Genomic DNA, 14,130 nt, shown 5'->3' on the forward strand with positions numbered 1-14,130 from the left:
GGCTGTTAATGCCCCATCCCTGGAGGTTTTTAAGGCCAGGTTGGATGAGGTTTTGTGCAACCTGATCTAGTGAGTGGTAGGGTTCCCTGCTCATGGCAGGGGGGTTGGAACTAGATGATCTTTAAGGTACCTTCCAACCTTAATGATTCTATGATTAATTTCATTTAAAACATATATCCCATTTAATACAGTAAGACATTTTGGTCAGGCTCTCAAGTAACTCACAAACAAGCAAGACTGGCTAAAAGAGCGTAATATGGGCTAAATGGCATTAACGACTGCAGTTTCTTCATAATATTTTAGAGCTATTTGTGGGCTTTAGGGAAAGTCATGTTATTCAGTATTGCATGGCTTTGAAAACTTATGCAAGAGTATGGAAAACAAGTGCTCTATTGCTAACTTTAATGGTATGTTGCAATTGAACCTCTTCTGTAGAACAAGTTCTGCGGTACTTGTAACATTAAGCTTAGACCATTAGATGCTGAAACTCCTACTCTGAGTATATTGGTCCTTTGAGATTTGGGGTTATCCAAATCTATGGAGGTAAAGCATGTGCTCACTTATAAGATTTTAGGGTCCAGCCTTTTATATCAGCCCAAAGCTCCAAGCTGTTTGATAAATGTGATCCTGGGCTCTCTCTGGTCTACATCTTACATAAGCAGTATTTTGCTGCTTTGGTAACAGTTTGTCTCAGCCATTTTCTGTATTTGTATTATATGTGATGCATCTTGCTTATATCTCTTCAGATTAAAGGATCATGGTCAAATAAAAGAGGTAAAGAAAATTATAACCCATACAGTTACGGCAACATCTTTACTAATTGTTGTGCTGCACTCTGTGGGCCCCTCTCTCCAAGGTAAGAATATGAAAAGTATTGTTAATATAATGATTATTACATGATTATTGATGAAAAAATATTCTTTCTGATTGCTTGAGTTTACTCAATGGAAATAAAGTTTTGTTTTACTGTCCATTAGAAGTTTTAATTAATTTTTTCTTCAGTACTAAAGATATAATTGGTAAATAGTCATTAAGTTAGTGATCAGATCCTGTAAATACACATAAGGTTGACATCTGAAATGAAAATAAACTTGTTTATCTGTTGTTTGAACCTTTGCTACTGCAGTTAATAACTTCTAGCAATAAAAATGCTTAGTAGCTGTTGCATGTTGGGCAATAGAAAAGTTTATTAAACTCTTACATATCTAACAAATGTGACATCAGCTTAGGAGAGTTCAGGAACCTTAGTTCTACAGCCAGTTTGATAATTGTTAATTTTTGTCATTTCACTCTGAACTATTTTAAATAAGCAGTATTTTTTCTTTATGCGACTGTTAACATATATGCATTAGGCTGCATTTGGTGATCTTACACCAAAGCAATTCCAGAGAAAGTTTAATAGATTTATTTTTGCTGCATACATTTTCACTTTTGAAATCCATAATATTTGTATATTCAAGGCTGTAGGTAGCTTTTTAGCTTGAACAAAATATAAGACAGAGCTGAGACAAAAGAAATAAAACTGGCAGCAGGAAAGACATAATTCTCATCTTTCTCAAGTATTTAGTAGTTAGATAGTTCATGTACTACTTCTACAATAGAGGCCTAGTTCCCCTGTAGAGAGTGGCTGACATTTTATAGATTGTTTTTGTGGTATACTCATCAGTTGAAGCTATTTTGCTTTATCTGGTATTATGAAGTTATGAATCTGAACTATAAAGAAGAGAGAAAGTAAATCACTTTATAGTCCAGTGGCTAAGGTGTTTCATTGGAAGTGGGATTGTGTTTGGTATTACAAATATCAAGGGTGATTCTTTTATGAGCAGTTGAAGGTCAACAGGAGAGACTGACATATTTTCCTAAGGAGGAGACAACTGAGTTAAGATTTCTATGTAGTGGGTTAACATTGTAATCCCTGCAGTGAGAAAGAGTAATCCTGTCTGTTTCCTGCCTGAAGCCAACCCTTTAATTCTCCCATGTTCATTTTCATAAAAGTATGTCACATAAAAACTCAATTCCATGCTTCAAATTCTTTTGCTTGACTCCAAATGGAAATCCTTGCTGAAACTACATAATGCTTCTCGGTATTTGGAACAGCAGCCTAGGCTGATACAAGTAGCAGCTCACAATAGACCAGAATGGCAGTGCCTCCTGTGTTTTAACAGGTTGTGTGGTTTATAGCTCTCAAATTGAGAGTAAAATTGTATGTGAAATTTTAGCAAAATCTTTATCTAGGTCTGATGATTCCATTTGATTTTTTTAATATAATCTGAGGTAGATTTTTATTTAATTTCTCCATTAAACATTTTCATAATATTTCTTATTTCAATCTATGAGTGCGTCGCTTTGGTAAGAGTAGTGGAGCCCATGAGCAGTATTAGGTAGCTGTCATGAAACACCTGGCAAATAAGTTGTCTAAACAAATTTTGTGATTAAGTGTCTTTAATTTGGAGGTGTGGAAAATGATAACAAAAGAACTTTCAAAACAGATATAGATTCAAAGTAAACTAGTCGGTTTTGTAATTTAGTTTCATACCTGTGGTTTTCAGGTATTGTTTTTGTAGTATCTGCTGGTCAGCTTCAAAATCTTTGGTCTATAATAAAAATCCAGAAAAATAGCAGTACATATGACTATATGTCAGGTAATATTACGAGGAAACAATTACCTTGCTGATGAGTAGCAGTGAATTCTTGTATTTCATTTGAATAAAAGGGAACATTTGAAGGTATTGGTGAGGTATTAAGGTCTGTTGTATTACAGAAATTTTTTTTCTTTATTAAGAGGAGGTAGTTGTTGATCAGAAATATCTCTTACTCTTTTTTTTAATTTTGATTATCCCATAGCTTAATTGACAGAAGAGGATTCATACAACCAGATACACCGCAATTAGCAGGACCATCAAATGGCATTACTATGTATGGGGCTACACAATCTCAGAGCAACATGGTAGGAATCATCCCATAGTGTTGTTCATCAAGATTCCTGTGAATGTTTTCCTTCTCCACTTTCATGTGAACTAATCAAGTAATAACTAACTGGATACAAATGACACTCTGGGTGGAATGACTTGTTTATTAACTGTAAAGAAAAAAAAAACAAGGCTCTTTTTAATGTGTGTTTCAAACAGTTAAATAGTTATTGCTCATGGATTTTTTAAAAAAGAGAGGCTTTTCTACATTTCATTTATTGAATATACTGGCATTTTGACTTGTACTGTTGACACCTGCCGTGTTTTGAACTGGAATATTCAAGTATCATGGACTTGCTCTGGTTCATCATTTTCCAGCTTACTGTTATTTTGTATGGCACTTTCTTCATACTCTGTTTCCTTCTTTGCTTATACACTACAGTTTTGCATAGACTAATGTGTTTCAAAAAGCAAAGATGATCAAATAGGAGTTTCTAGGGGAGAAGTGTGTTGAAGAAAGAGCAGGAGGACACTGAACTTCCAATGAACAAAAAATGGCAACTGGATTCTTACAACAAAATCTTTTTAAACATCTTTCAAACGGTGCCAATAGTTTTTACTCTGTTTTTTGCTGGTAGCATTGGCTATCATAATGGAAGATAGGATTTCCAGTGCCAAGAAGAAGACAATAACTGCAAAGAGATCTTTTTCCAAAGGCAAGCATCATACATACGTGCCTATTTCTGAATTGTTATCCACATATCACAGAATCACAGAATGGTTTGGATTGAAAGGGACTTTAAAGATCATCTAGTTCCAATCCCCCTGCATGGGCAGGGACACCTCCCACTAGACCAGGCTGCTCCAAGTGCCATCCAGCCTGGCCTTGAACACTTTCAGGGATGGGGCAGCCACAACTTTGCTAGGCAAGCCGTTCCAGTGTCTCACCACCCTCATAGTGAAGGATTTCTTCCTAATGTCTAACCTAAGTCTCCCCTCTTCCAGTTTAAAGCCATTCCCCCTTGTCCTATCACTACACGCCCTTCTTAGATAACTTAATATTATGTGGGTTCTAAGACTTTGGTCAAAGAAGCGGTGAGTTATGGACACCTTCACTCTGCCAAAACAAAAGAAGAACCCACAAGGCCTTCTAACATAATTCAGCCTTTCTTTGGAACGAGAAGAGGAAAAGACTCACTCTTCCCAGACAGATTAATGTCACTGATAAATTGGTATAAAAATTTTGCTGTAGTTCCTAAGATGTTTGTTCTTACTACTTTGAGGATTAAATAGAAGATTTGTTGGTCTCCTTAATGAGAAAATGTATTGGAGATACAGTATTAACTCTGAATCTTCTATGAGGTGTAGTTTTGCAGAACAAGGTAATGCTCCATGCAAATTTTACTCAAAAAAATATTTGACTCTGAGAAGAGAAAAAACAATTAAGAAAAGAGAGAGAGAAAGCAAACCTTAGAAATAGCTTGAGATCTTTCAGGGGTTACCTAAACTTTCTGACTCTGTCAAGTCTTCTTATTTTTGAGGCTCATTAACCCACATTAAATCCCTGGCATTATGTTATCTTAACATTATAAGAATTATGCTTTCATTGTAAGAAGATACTATAATTATTATTAGTTACTAATGAGAAAATATTGTGCCCATTTGATAGAAAATGCACTATATTTGTCTTTAGAAATCTGTTATGGTATTACTTTAAGTCTAGCAGGTAACTATTATGATCTTAGAGTGTAACACCTGTAAATACGCTTCTTATATCCTAGAACTTCTTATATCCTAGAACATCACACACCAAAGCTAGGAAGGGCTTGGGTTCTTTAAAAGTTATTGGAGCCACTTAGAAGTGCACAGCTTTCATTTCTGAAGATGATCTCTCAGAAAAAGTTTGAAAAATGTAATAGGATGTATTTGGTAAGGAGGAATATTTTTAAGACTGTGAGCCATTTTTCTCAGGGTATTATTCAAGGTCTATATCCAAGACAAGCTGGCTTCTGGTGACAACTGGTTATCAGCATTAAAATTTCAGATCAGCATTAAGAGTTTTGTTGCAAACTGTTAAAAACCTGCTTAGTTTTCCAGTCTCTCTAGCATGATTTTCTCTTCCCTGTTTAAAGTCTTGCCTTCTATCCTGACTTGACTGAAGCATGAGAAGTTCTTTCCTGCTGGCAACAATGTGGTGGAACATAACTTCGCCTCTGATTTGTTCTTTTTTCATATTCCCCTTTTTCTATTGTTACTCTTCTGAGTCTCTACTTATTTTCAGGTTCTAGTCTCTCCTGATACTAGACCTCTATGAGATCATAAAGCAGCAAACAAAACCGATTTCCTTTTTTCTCCTTCAAGTTCTCATACTTTCTTTTTTTCTACTCAAATTAATTCACCTTACAGCTAGCTTAGTTGTTTTCAACCATTCTCTTCAGTAACCAGATTTTCTGTTCTGATTTAAAATTAGACAGAAATAATAAAGTAAAACTTCATCATTCTATTTAAACCTTTTTTCTGTGAAATGACCCCGCTTACTTTTCCAGGCTTTACAGTAGTTCTTTCAGCTGTCTTCCCAGTACACCATCTTACATCCTTCTGAGGAGGTTTGGGAACAGGAGCACTGGAAATGTCAGCCTTTTACTTGTTTTCCCCTGAAAAAGACCACTGAAACTTCTTGAGTGAAAGGCAGTAGAGTACACTCTATGACAGAAGTATAGCAAGGCGTTCAGCATCCTATTGCATTTTGTTTGTTTGCTTTGTTTTTAGAGGAGGAACCTCTGCAAGATTCTGTAGAATCCCGCTTGCTAGAAGTTCAGATATAAACAGCAGAATTTCCTTTGGTGATTGATAGTTTAAATAATAAACTGCCTCAAACCTGAGACTGCAGTGGGAGCAAAACAGTAGAGGGAAAGTCTTTGTGGAAGAAAAGCTTTTCTTTTTACCTCATGTGCTCACTGACAAAGGTTAGACAAAAAATGGAATATGATTCAGTCTTCCCTTCTGGAAGGTTGCAAGTCTCTTGGAAAAAAAGGCAGATGTTAAATGTTTTATACATCATCTGAGATAATTATTATACATTGGCAAGTGTAGCTCTTTTGAGTACAGGAAATAATTTGTTAGAAATATGAAGTGTGTTCCAGTGCACCTCTATGATGTGTCTCTGGATTTTATTCCAGAATGCATCACAGCATCTTATCTATACATTGAATCATAAATTCTACATGTTATACTACTTAATCCATATAGTATGCTACCGTGTCTCCTGTCCATTGATACTAAAGGAGGATTTTAATGAACATCTTCTCTCACACTTCTCTTCTCTTATTCCTTCCCTCAAATCTTTTACTCAGTGACTTACAGAATTCTTGTGCCTCACCCGACTAGCCTCTGATCGTTCTTTAAATCTCTCTAGGTTGCTTAGTACTATGTTCTGCTTTAATTTATTTTAATACACCTTTTAGCATAACAGCACTTTTGCCTTTAGCTGCAAAACAAATATCAGGCTTAATTCTTGCTTGCCAGACACTTGTTTTCAGTGCAGTACATTATGTCTTGCTCAGGATACCATTTCTGGGACACTACCACAGCTTTTGCGGTAATTTTGCCTTTGAGACTTTGAATATTTTATATAGCAGCTACCCTACTTGTTCTAGTGACTTGGGTTGTCACAATCTCTGAAAGTCAGGGTTGTTGCAATAATCAGTGCTTCATAGACCCATGTTATGATTTTATTTTTTAAGATATTTATAGAAGAGCTTTTTACTCTATTGTCTCCTTAGTATCTCCTTTATTTTACTAAGAGATAAAGTTTTGCTTAATTTTTAAGGCTAGAAGCACTTAGTTATTTTTTCCTGGTACATTCCCAGTGTTTTCAATCTCTTTTCCAATATAATTTGAAATTAATCTGGTAAATTCTTTAGCCAGCTTCTCAGTATCACTTGTCCAAGTGACTACACTTGTCACTTGGAGTTAATAATCTGTAGATCTGATATTTCCAAAGTATTTCCTGATTGCAGTTTACTACTGATTAATTTTACAAGCTATTCAGTAGTTTGAATGCCAAAGTGTCTCACTTCTCATTCTTAAGAATTATTTTTTTGCATGAAACAAGGCATCTCACCCAATTTGAATTAATGATTGTCTCTGTATTTTTTTCTTTCATTCTCTTAATTTTAAAGTTTATTTTCTTTGCATTCTAAAAAAAAAAAAAAAAAAAAAAAGAGTTCTTATTTCACCATAAACCCATCAGCTACCATTACCTGGATCTGCACTTCTGTATTACTTAGCTTTCTCCTAAAAGCCTGAGTTGATGCTTGGGTGTTGATACTGGGTTTTTTATTCTTTAGTAATCCATTATGAAGAAACATCTAATCCATCTCACTCCGTGCACTTTTTGTAGAGGAATTAGGTTGCTTTATTTAGACTATGTTGTCCTAGAATTCTCTAATGCCTTATGAAGTGATAGGTTTTACTTTTATCTGCCTCTATTTTGTTTTTGTTTTCAATAAATTTGCTTGCACTCCTGCATTTTGGGCCTTTCTTGCTCAGTGCTTTGGTAGGTTCTTACGTGCCAAATTCTCTTCAGTTCTCCCTTTGCTTTCCTGAATGCAAATTCTTTAGTTAGAGCATTTGTTTCCTTACTTACACGTATCACTGAAAATTGTACAAACCATAATAGGGCACACTTCACATTTGTTACCAGTGAGACATGCAGCAAAGTCCTTTCCCAAATGTCCTCATCAGTATTTCTAGCACTGATCAGGAAACAGAAATCCAGCTGATCTGGGGAACATTAACTCTGACCATCCTAGTGTGCTTTCTCCTTTGCTTTTCATATTCTCATTATTAGGAGGAGTATATATTTCTACCATGACATTGAAAGGATCAGCAAGAATAGGAGCCCCACTTTGCTGTGAGTTTTATGTGTGTTTCCTTGTATATTTACCATCCTACTTCACAAATGTAATTTATTGTTGCCCAAAATGGAACTTAAGACACTTTCCAAGTCATCATTACTACAGTTAAGATTGATAAAAGATTTTCATTAAAGCATTCAATGCTGCTAGTCACCTCTGAACTTTACTGTTTGTATTTTATTCAGAGATGCTGAGGTGATCCAACCCAAACTTCTTTTCTCCATCTTCTGAGAGCTGTAACAATTTTTTAAGATTACTATTGTTTAGAAAAAAATTGATAAAGTTAATTTTAAATTCAAAGTATGTAATCTCTGGCTTTGGCATTAGAAATATGAAAAATATTTTGCCATGTGCAACTACTGTGTTATCATGTATGGGGTTTTTTGTAGCTTAGAAAAAAACAGATCTTCAGAAAAAGAAAAGAAATACTGTTTCCTTAGTTGTCTGTATTTATTATTTGTAAAATAAACACAGAATTTTAGGGCTTGCCTAATTTGCTTCAAGTTGTGCCTTTTGATGTGAAAATAAATAGAGATGGCTACAAATTTCTCTGCACGTATATAATTGAACTTTTGTACTTGTAGAACTTAAGCTCCTCTTACCTTCAGAATCTGCTGTTCTTCTGAAACAGTGGAAATTGTAAGTGGAAAATAAAATCAGTAGATCTGAAGTAAGAAGGTACTGGTGGAATAATTTCTACATTAGATTTTTAGCTATTTAGATTTCAGTGCTTGGCTTCCTTTTTGTTACAATCATAAGCTTTTTTAATTTCATTTGAAGTGCTGCCATTGAATAATTTGTGTGATTGATAGCTGTTTAGACTTTTGGCCCTAACTTTCATTTATTTAAGAGGGAAATACAGAATCAAGGAAAAAACACCATGCCAGCCTTTAAACAAATCTAATTTCCTTGTTTGGTTTTGTGTTGGCTGTTTAGACTCAAGAGTAGTCTCCCTGTATAGTATGTCGTGTTTTTATCAGAAGTTTTTGAGAGCTTCACTGAAAACATCTACCTTTTCTAGTATCAACCTCACTCTAGTTCACTTTTGAAAGCTGTTCACAGCCTGTATTTTCCTAAGATGCTTCATGTTCATCACTGTTAAATAGAAAAAAAAAAAAAACACAACAAAACCACCAAACAAAACACACCTGAAATGTCTAGGAATAAGAGGAGAGGTTTCAGGGAAATGGCAAGTGCATGGAAAATAAAGATGAGATATACAGCACCTGGAGAAGTTGTATAGCACTGTTTAATGGAATCTTATGAGGCTAGTTCTATCTTCTCAGGATTGATTGATGCTCTAGAGTTCAGTAAGAAGAAAATTAATTCAGACTATACAATGAGTTCTGCTAATTTAGAACTGTGTTCTTGTATTGCCTGGAACACATTAATGATTTCCTTTTGAAGATCAGAGTTGAAGCTTCACTAAAGGAATAAGTCAGCTGCTGACATTTTTTTTTTCCAATGTTGCCCAGTAGTTATAGGCATTCCTTTGTTATTTCACATGCTCTTCTGCTACTGCTTTTCAGAGAAGATGAATTTTGTTGGTCTTTTTGCAGTTTCAAAATTCAGTTAAGAGCTTTTTAAGGTGTGCATAGTAAGATTGTTTGAAGAGCTATGGTTTAATTGAAATGAGCAGATATAAATAACAGTATATTAACCAAGAATGAGTTATTCACACTGAATTACTAGTTGAGACCTTGACTTTAAAAGATGCTGACAATTTTCCTCTTAGTAAGGTACTTATGCAAGGTTTTGGCTTTAAGCGTGTGAGTCATCCCTCTGAAATGACACAGACCACTTCAATTGTTTGGCTGGGGCTGTTCATCGTTTTTGTGGAAAAACTTACTTGCAACATAGATTAACTCAATTTATATAACAGGAAGTCAGTGTGTTTATCTTTCTGAAAGCATAAGTGTTGGAAAATACATAACTGAGTAAGGAACAGACTTCTGCCTGTCAAAAAGCAATTGGTCTGGGAGTCCCAAACCGTTTAGGCATGTTTAAAATACTGTCTATCTACTGTGACCAAGTAATTCGGCTTGCAAAGTTTCTTAATGTAATGTGTGTGCATCCACCATGAAGCTATTCAGTGGTGGAACTGGAGGACGTGAAAATATCAGGCAAAACATTCATAGTGATGGTTTTCATCATACAGTAAAGGAAACAGAGGTCTTTCCGTGAGTTTGCATAGAGTATATCACACTGGCTTGTTCAGCTCAACGGGGCATTTTAGGACATTGCTATAATGTTAATAGCAATGGTTATAGTTGGGAATACTTGGAACAGATGTTGCATTTGTAGTATCTTTGAGTAATTTGATATAGATCGAAGTCAGTTGTAAAGCAGAATATATATTTCTTCAACAGAATCCTTGAAATAACAACAGTGAATAGGCATGTCTTGCCTCTGGATATAATTTTTTATTATGCTTGCTTGCTTCCAAGTTTTCTTTGCTGCACTGGATTTATAGTTGTATTCATTGACTATAGTGTTTCTCTTGCACAGTGGAACAGTAGTACAGCAAATTAATCTAACAGGATTTTGAAAATACACAGATGCTATAGCTGATCCGGTTATGAATTAAATAGATATTGCCCTTGGAAGCTCTCAAAAATCATGCCAGTTTGCGTTAAAGAAACTTAATTTGGCGGTAGGTCTACTACCCACTCTGCTAGCTGGACATGATTGAAACACCTACCTGTCTTGTCATCTCAAGGGATGAATGATAATTTTGCATAAACAGTTCTTAGGAATTACATAGAGCCAAAAGCATTCCTGGTAGTACTCACTGAGCTTAATTGGATTTGTATAATGCTGAATTTGGCTTGTTATTGCGAAAGTGCTTGCCAGAAAACTTGTGGTTTGTACCTTGATTCGTCACATTGTCAAGACTAAATTAATCAAGAAACAGCGTAAAAATAACGTTAATATCAAATGAATACATATGCAGTGCTGCCTAATTTCTACACATCCTCTGGAGTACTGAGTATAGTGTAATACATTCTCTGGAGCATAGACCTAATATATTAAATTGGGAGAGGGGGGAAATTTTTGCTCATAGAGGCTGTATTGCCAGCTATATCTTTATAAAACCACTTGCATCAAAGGAATTCTTGTTCTGGAAAGTGTCTGTAGCACCTCAGTTCCTATATGTGAAGACCAATTATAAAAAGACACTTGCATAGTGCTTTTGAACATGGAAAAGTGCTTTGATTGTGCCTTTGGGCCTCTCTCTGAGTGACTAGCTACTCTAGGGTAAACGAGTAGTGTGGAAGTGATTCACCTCACCTGGATTTAGGGAGGTTTTGAGGTGCCCGATGCAGTAAGTTACACATAGACTGTACAGCAAGGCTTTCCAAATGGCTTTGAACACCCATGATTTGTAATTGTATTTGAATTACAGTACTCACAAAATACTACTTTAGAGGTTACCAAAACCCTTAAGTGAACACTGTAAATGTTTATAATAATTTACTTTGATAGTAAACTAAAGCACTGGCTCAGTTATGCATGCTTTTTTCTTTTTTTTTTTTCCTCTGGGCAGCATGCAATGGGATTTTTGGGTGGCTAACCATGGAATGATACTAATGGCTTTCTTTTTTTCTCTTCACATCCCATTCTTTTCCATACCTTTTTGTCCATATTCTCCTTTTTTTTCCTCTTGTTTTGTTTGCCATATATGATTTTGACACCCTTCCATTCTACAGTGTGACCAAGATCAGTGCATTCAGAGCACTAAATTCGTTTTGCAGGCTGCTGCCACCCCCTTACTACAGAGTGAGCCAAGCATAAATAGTGAAGAGCTACCTTTACCAGGAAAGACTACTATCAGTGGGCCTTGTGCATCTCTAACTCTAGGGCAACCAACACCACCATCTTCTATGCCAAATCTCACATCAGATTCAGGTTTGACAGACATGATACCATTAAAAGAGGAACACGAAGGTCATCAGTTTCTCACTCCTGAAGAAGCTCCATCACCCCCTGGAATGCTGTCAAGTGGAAGTCCTATTACACATAGCCATACAATGCACGTCCTGAGTCTAGCCAGCCAAGATTCATTGCATGAAGACTCAGTACGGGGTCTTGTGAAGCTTAGCTCAGTTTGAACAGCTTTTTTTGAACTTTGCACCATTTCTTGGTGTCTATACAAATCTCTACTCAACAGGAATGACACTGCAGTACCACTGTAAGACGTCGTAACATGCCTATAATGGAAGCTTTATCATGTAACGGAGTTTACTAAAAAGACAAGTTATTTTTCAATGGAGCCATGGCATCTTTGTGACCAGGTTGTTAATGGTTGTCCTTTGATGGTGACTGCATTTTCTTTTTAAGCAAGACCAGAAATGGTCAATAATCTTGTTTCCTGAAGCTTGGGTACAGCAAAGTTGGAAGTCAGCCTGCAACAAATACCATGTACAGTATAAAAGAGAGAGATTCTTGGATGTAAGTGTCATGCTCTGTGTTCTATGCTCTTGTAATACACACTTGTTAAGGCTTACCACATTTGTGGCCAGAATGATTGCACTTACATGTTATGCTACTAATATTTGAGATAGAAAATTACCATTCCATTTGTTAATACAAAAAAAAAAAAAAAAAGACTGCAGATATGGATTTGCATGCCACGCTACAGTATGTGTTACAGTGGTGTTGGTATTAAGAGAAAGTGCTGCTTTTTTTATTTGTGACTTTCAAAGTGCTGTTTCCTTTAAAGACAGTGCAACAAACAAATTAATGGACTGTATTATTTTTTCAATTTATTAAAAGTTTATTTTAAATTAATCATTGGTGCCTAGAAGATGGAGAATTACTGATTTGATCATGTTGCATATCATTTAACCTTCTGTTTAGGTGTTTAGATTGAGGTATTGTGTTGTGCCATACCACAAGATTCTTCCACTCCCTAATGTGATGCAATTACCTGTGGACCTCAAATAAAATGACATCCTCTGTATTCTTGGATATGTGTACAGTTATCCTTGCACAGTTTTCCTGGGGAAAGAGGGGGAAATAATGATTTATTGACATATTTTGTAAAGATTTGACTGGAATATGTTTACACAATGAAACCAGAGCTGTGGAGGAAGAGCTGGTTACAGTTAAGATTGCTTCAGTATCTTTTATGGTTTTGTTTGAGATGTGTGTTTGTTCCCATAAGAAGTCTTTATCTGGAAACAGTGAAGTTGGTTTCTGGCTTGGATTGTAATTCTGTGTTCCTTATCACATGGCTAAAGGGTGAGGGGCTTAAGATTTAATATAAAGACAGATGGTTTAGTGAAGTAAGCGCAAATGGTTAACAATGTACTGTAGCTGTCCCCAGCCATCATCCTTCATTTGTATTTGTGCTTTAATATTTTAAATGAAAATGCTGTTTTCATATAACTCTTCTTTGGTTTTTGTTTTTTAGTTCTTAAGTACATCACAATGAAAAAGTTAAGGTATAATTGGGTTTTGTGATAGCTGAAGAGAACCTTAGTTAGGCTGATAAAGTTTAATAGCTTTAATAACTATATTTACCATCCTTTCCAGAAACCTGGATTCTTGTTTTCTCAGGAGAAGCTAAGTACAGAATGTGCTTTATCTGATGCTTCTGCAGCATGGAAGAAGTATTCACCAGTTAAGAAATGTGACAGTTCACCATGGTAATTCACTGACACCAAGCTAAAAATCGTTTTGGTTTTACTTCCATTGTTGAAATTGAGGACAATCAGCGTGCAGAAAATTAGTCATCCATGCTGCTGAAGCATCAGACACGATACTGACAAAAGCCCTACTCCGCTCAGATTTCATAAGCAATCTGTTTCCATAATTGATGATGCTAGCTTTGACCTAATTCAGTATATAGAACATAGCAACACTTTCTGTCTATAACTGCCGTAGGGGGTGCACCGAAGAACCTCTGGCAGACAACTCTGTTCCAGCAATTGGAGCCACCCTCCCAGCATTTTCCTGAAGCTGGGACAGTCTCAAGTTCTTTTCACCAGCCAAACTGTAGTGACTGACATGTCCTGCTTGGCTGGTCTCCCAGTAATCCCCAAGTGTCAGCCCTTACTTCTGTGTCTGCTCTTGAAGAAGAGTCAGTTATGTTCATCATCTTGATTTCATCTTTCCCTCATGTGCCTTCTCATGTATGAAGCCATGAACATCTGCTCTAAAGCAGGTAATGGATTGAGGGCTGGGGATACTGGTATCATAGTCCTGGGTAAAGAATCCCAGCTTCGTGTTTGTAGACCAGTACTCAGCTGAATCACTGTCTTGTCTGTGGGTAGTTAGCTGTGGTGGATGTATTTAGT

At 36.0% G+C, this 14,130-nt stretch overlaps 2 protein-coding genes across 14 annotated transcripts in view; both read left to right on the plus strand.

Annotated features, from left to right (window-relative positions):
- Window positions 1–12,791, plus strand: part of ZDHHC14 (zinc finger DHHC-type palmitoyltransferase 14) — a 96,438-nt gene extending 83,647 nt beyond the window's left edge. For 7 of the 13 annotated variants that reach the window (XM_051616275.1, XM_051616271.1, XM_051616277.1 and 4 more), the window contains 3 exons: window positions 747–856; window positions 2,845–2,947; window positions 11,539–12,791. In XM_051616275.1, the coding sequence (XP_051472235.1) occupies window positions 747–856; window positions 2,845–2,947; window positions 11,539–11,940 (615 nt within the window). In that variant the 3' untranslated portion in view covers window positions 11,941–12,791. Of the gene's footprint in view, window positions 1–746; window positions 857–2,844; window positions 2,948–7,761; window positions 8,310–8,412; window positions 8,468–11,538 lie in introns of those variants that run through there. The other 6 variants (XM_051616274.1, XM_051616273.1, XR_007889182.1 and 3 more) reach the window with 5 other exon arrangements.
- LOC127383389 (sorting nexin-9-like) overlaps window positions 1–14,130 on the plus strand; it is a 625,662-nt gene that overhangs the window by 514,482 nt on the left and 97,050 nt on the right. The window lies entirely within an intron of this gene.

The sequence above is a fragment of the Apus apus genome, chromosome 3 (assembly GCF_020740795.1).
Source record: "Apus apus isolate bApuApu2 chromosome 3, bApuApu2.pri.cur, whole genome shotgun sequence".
Taxonomy (NCBI): domain Eukaryota; kingdom Metazoa; phylum Chordata; class Aves; order Apodiformes; family Apodidae; genus Apus; species Apus apus.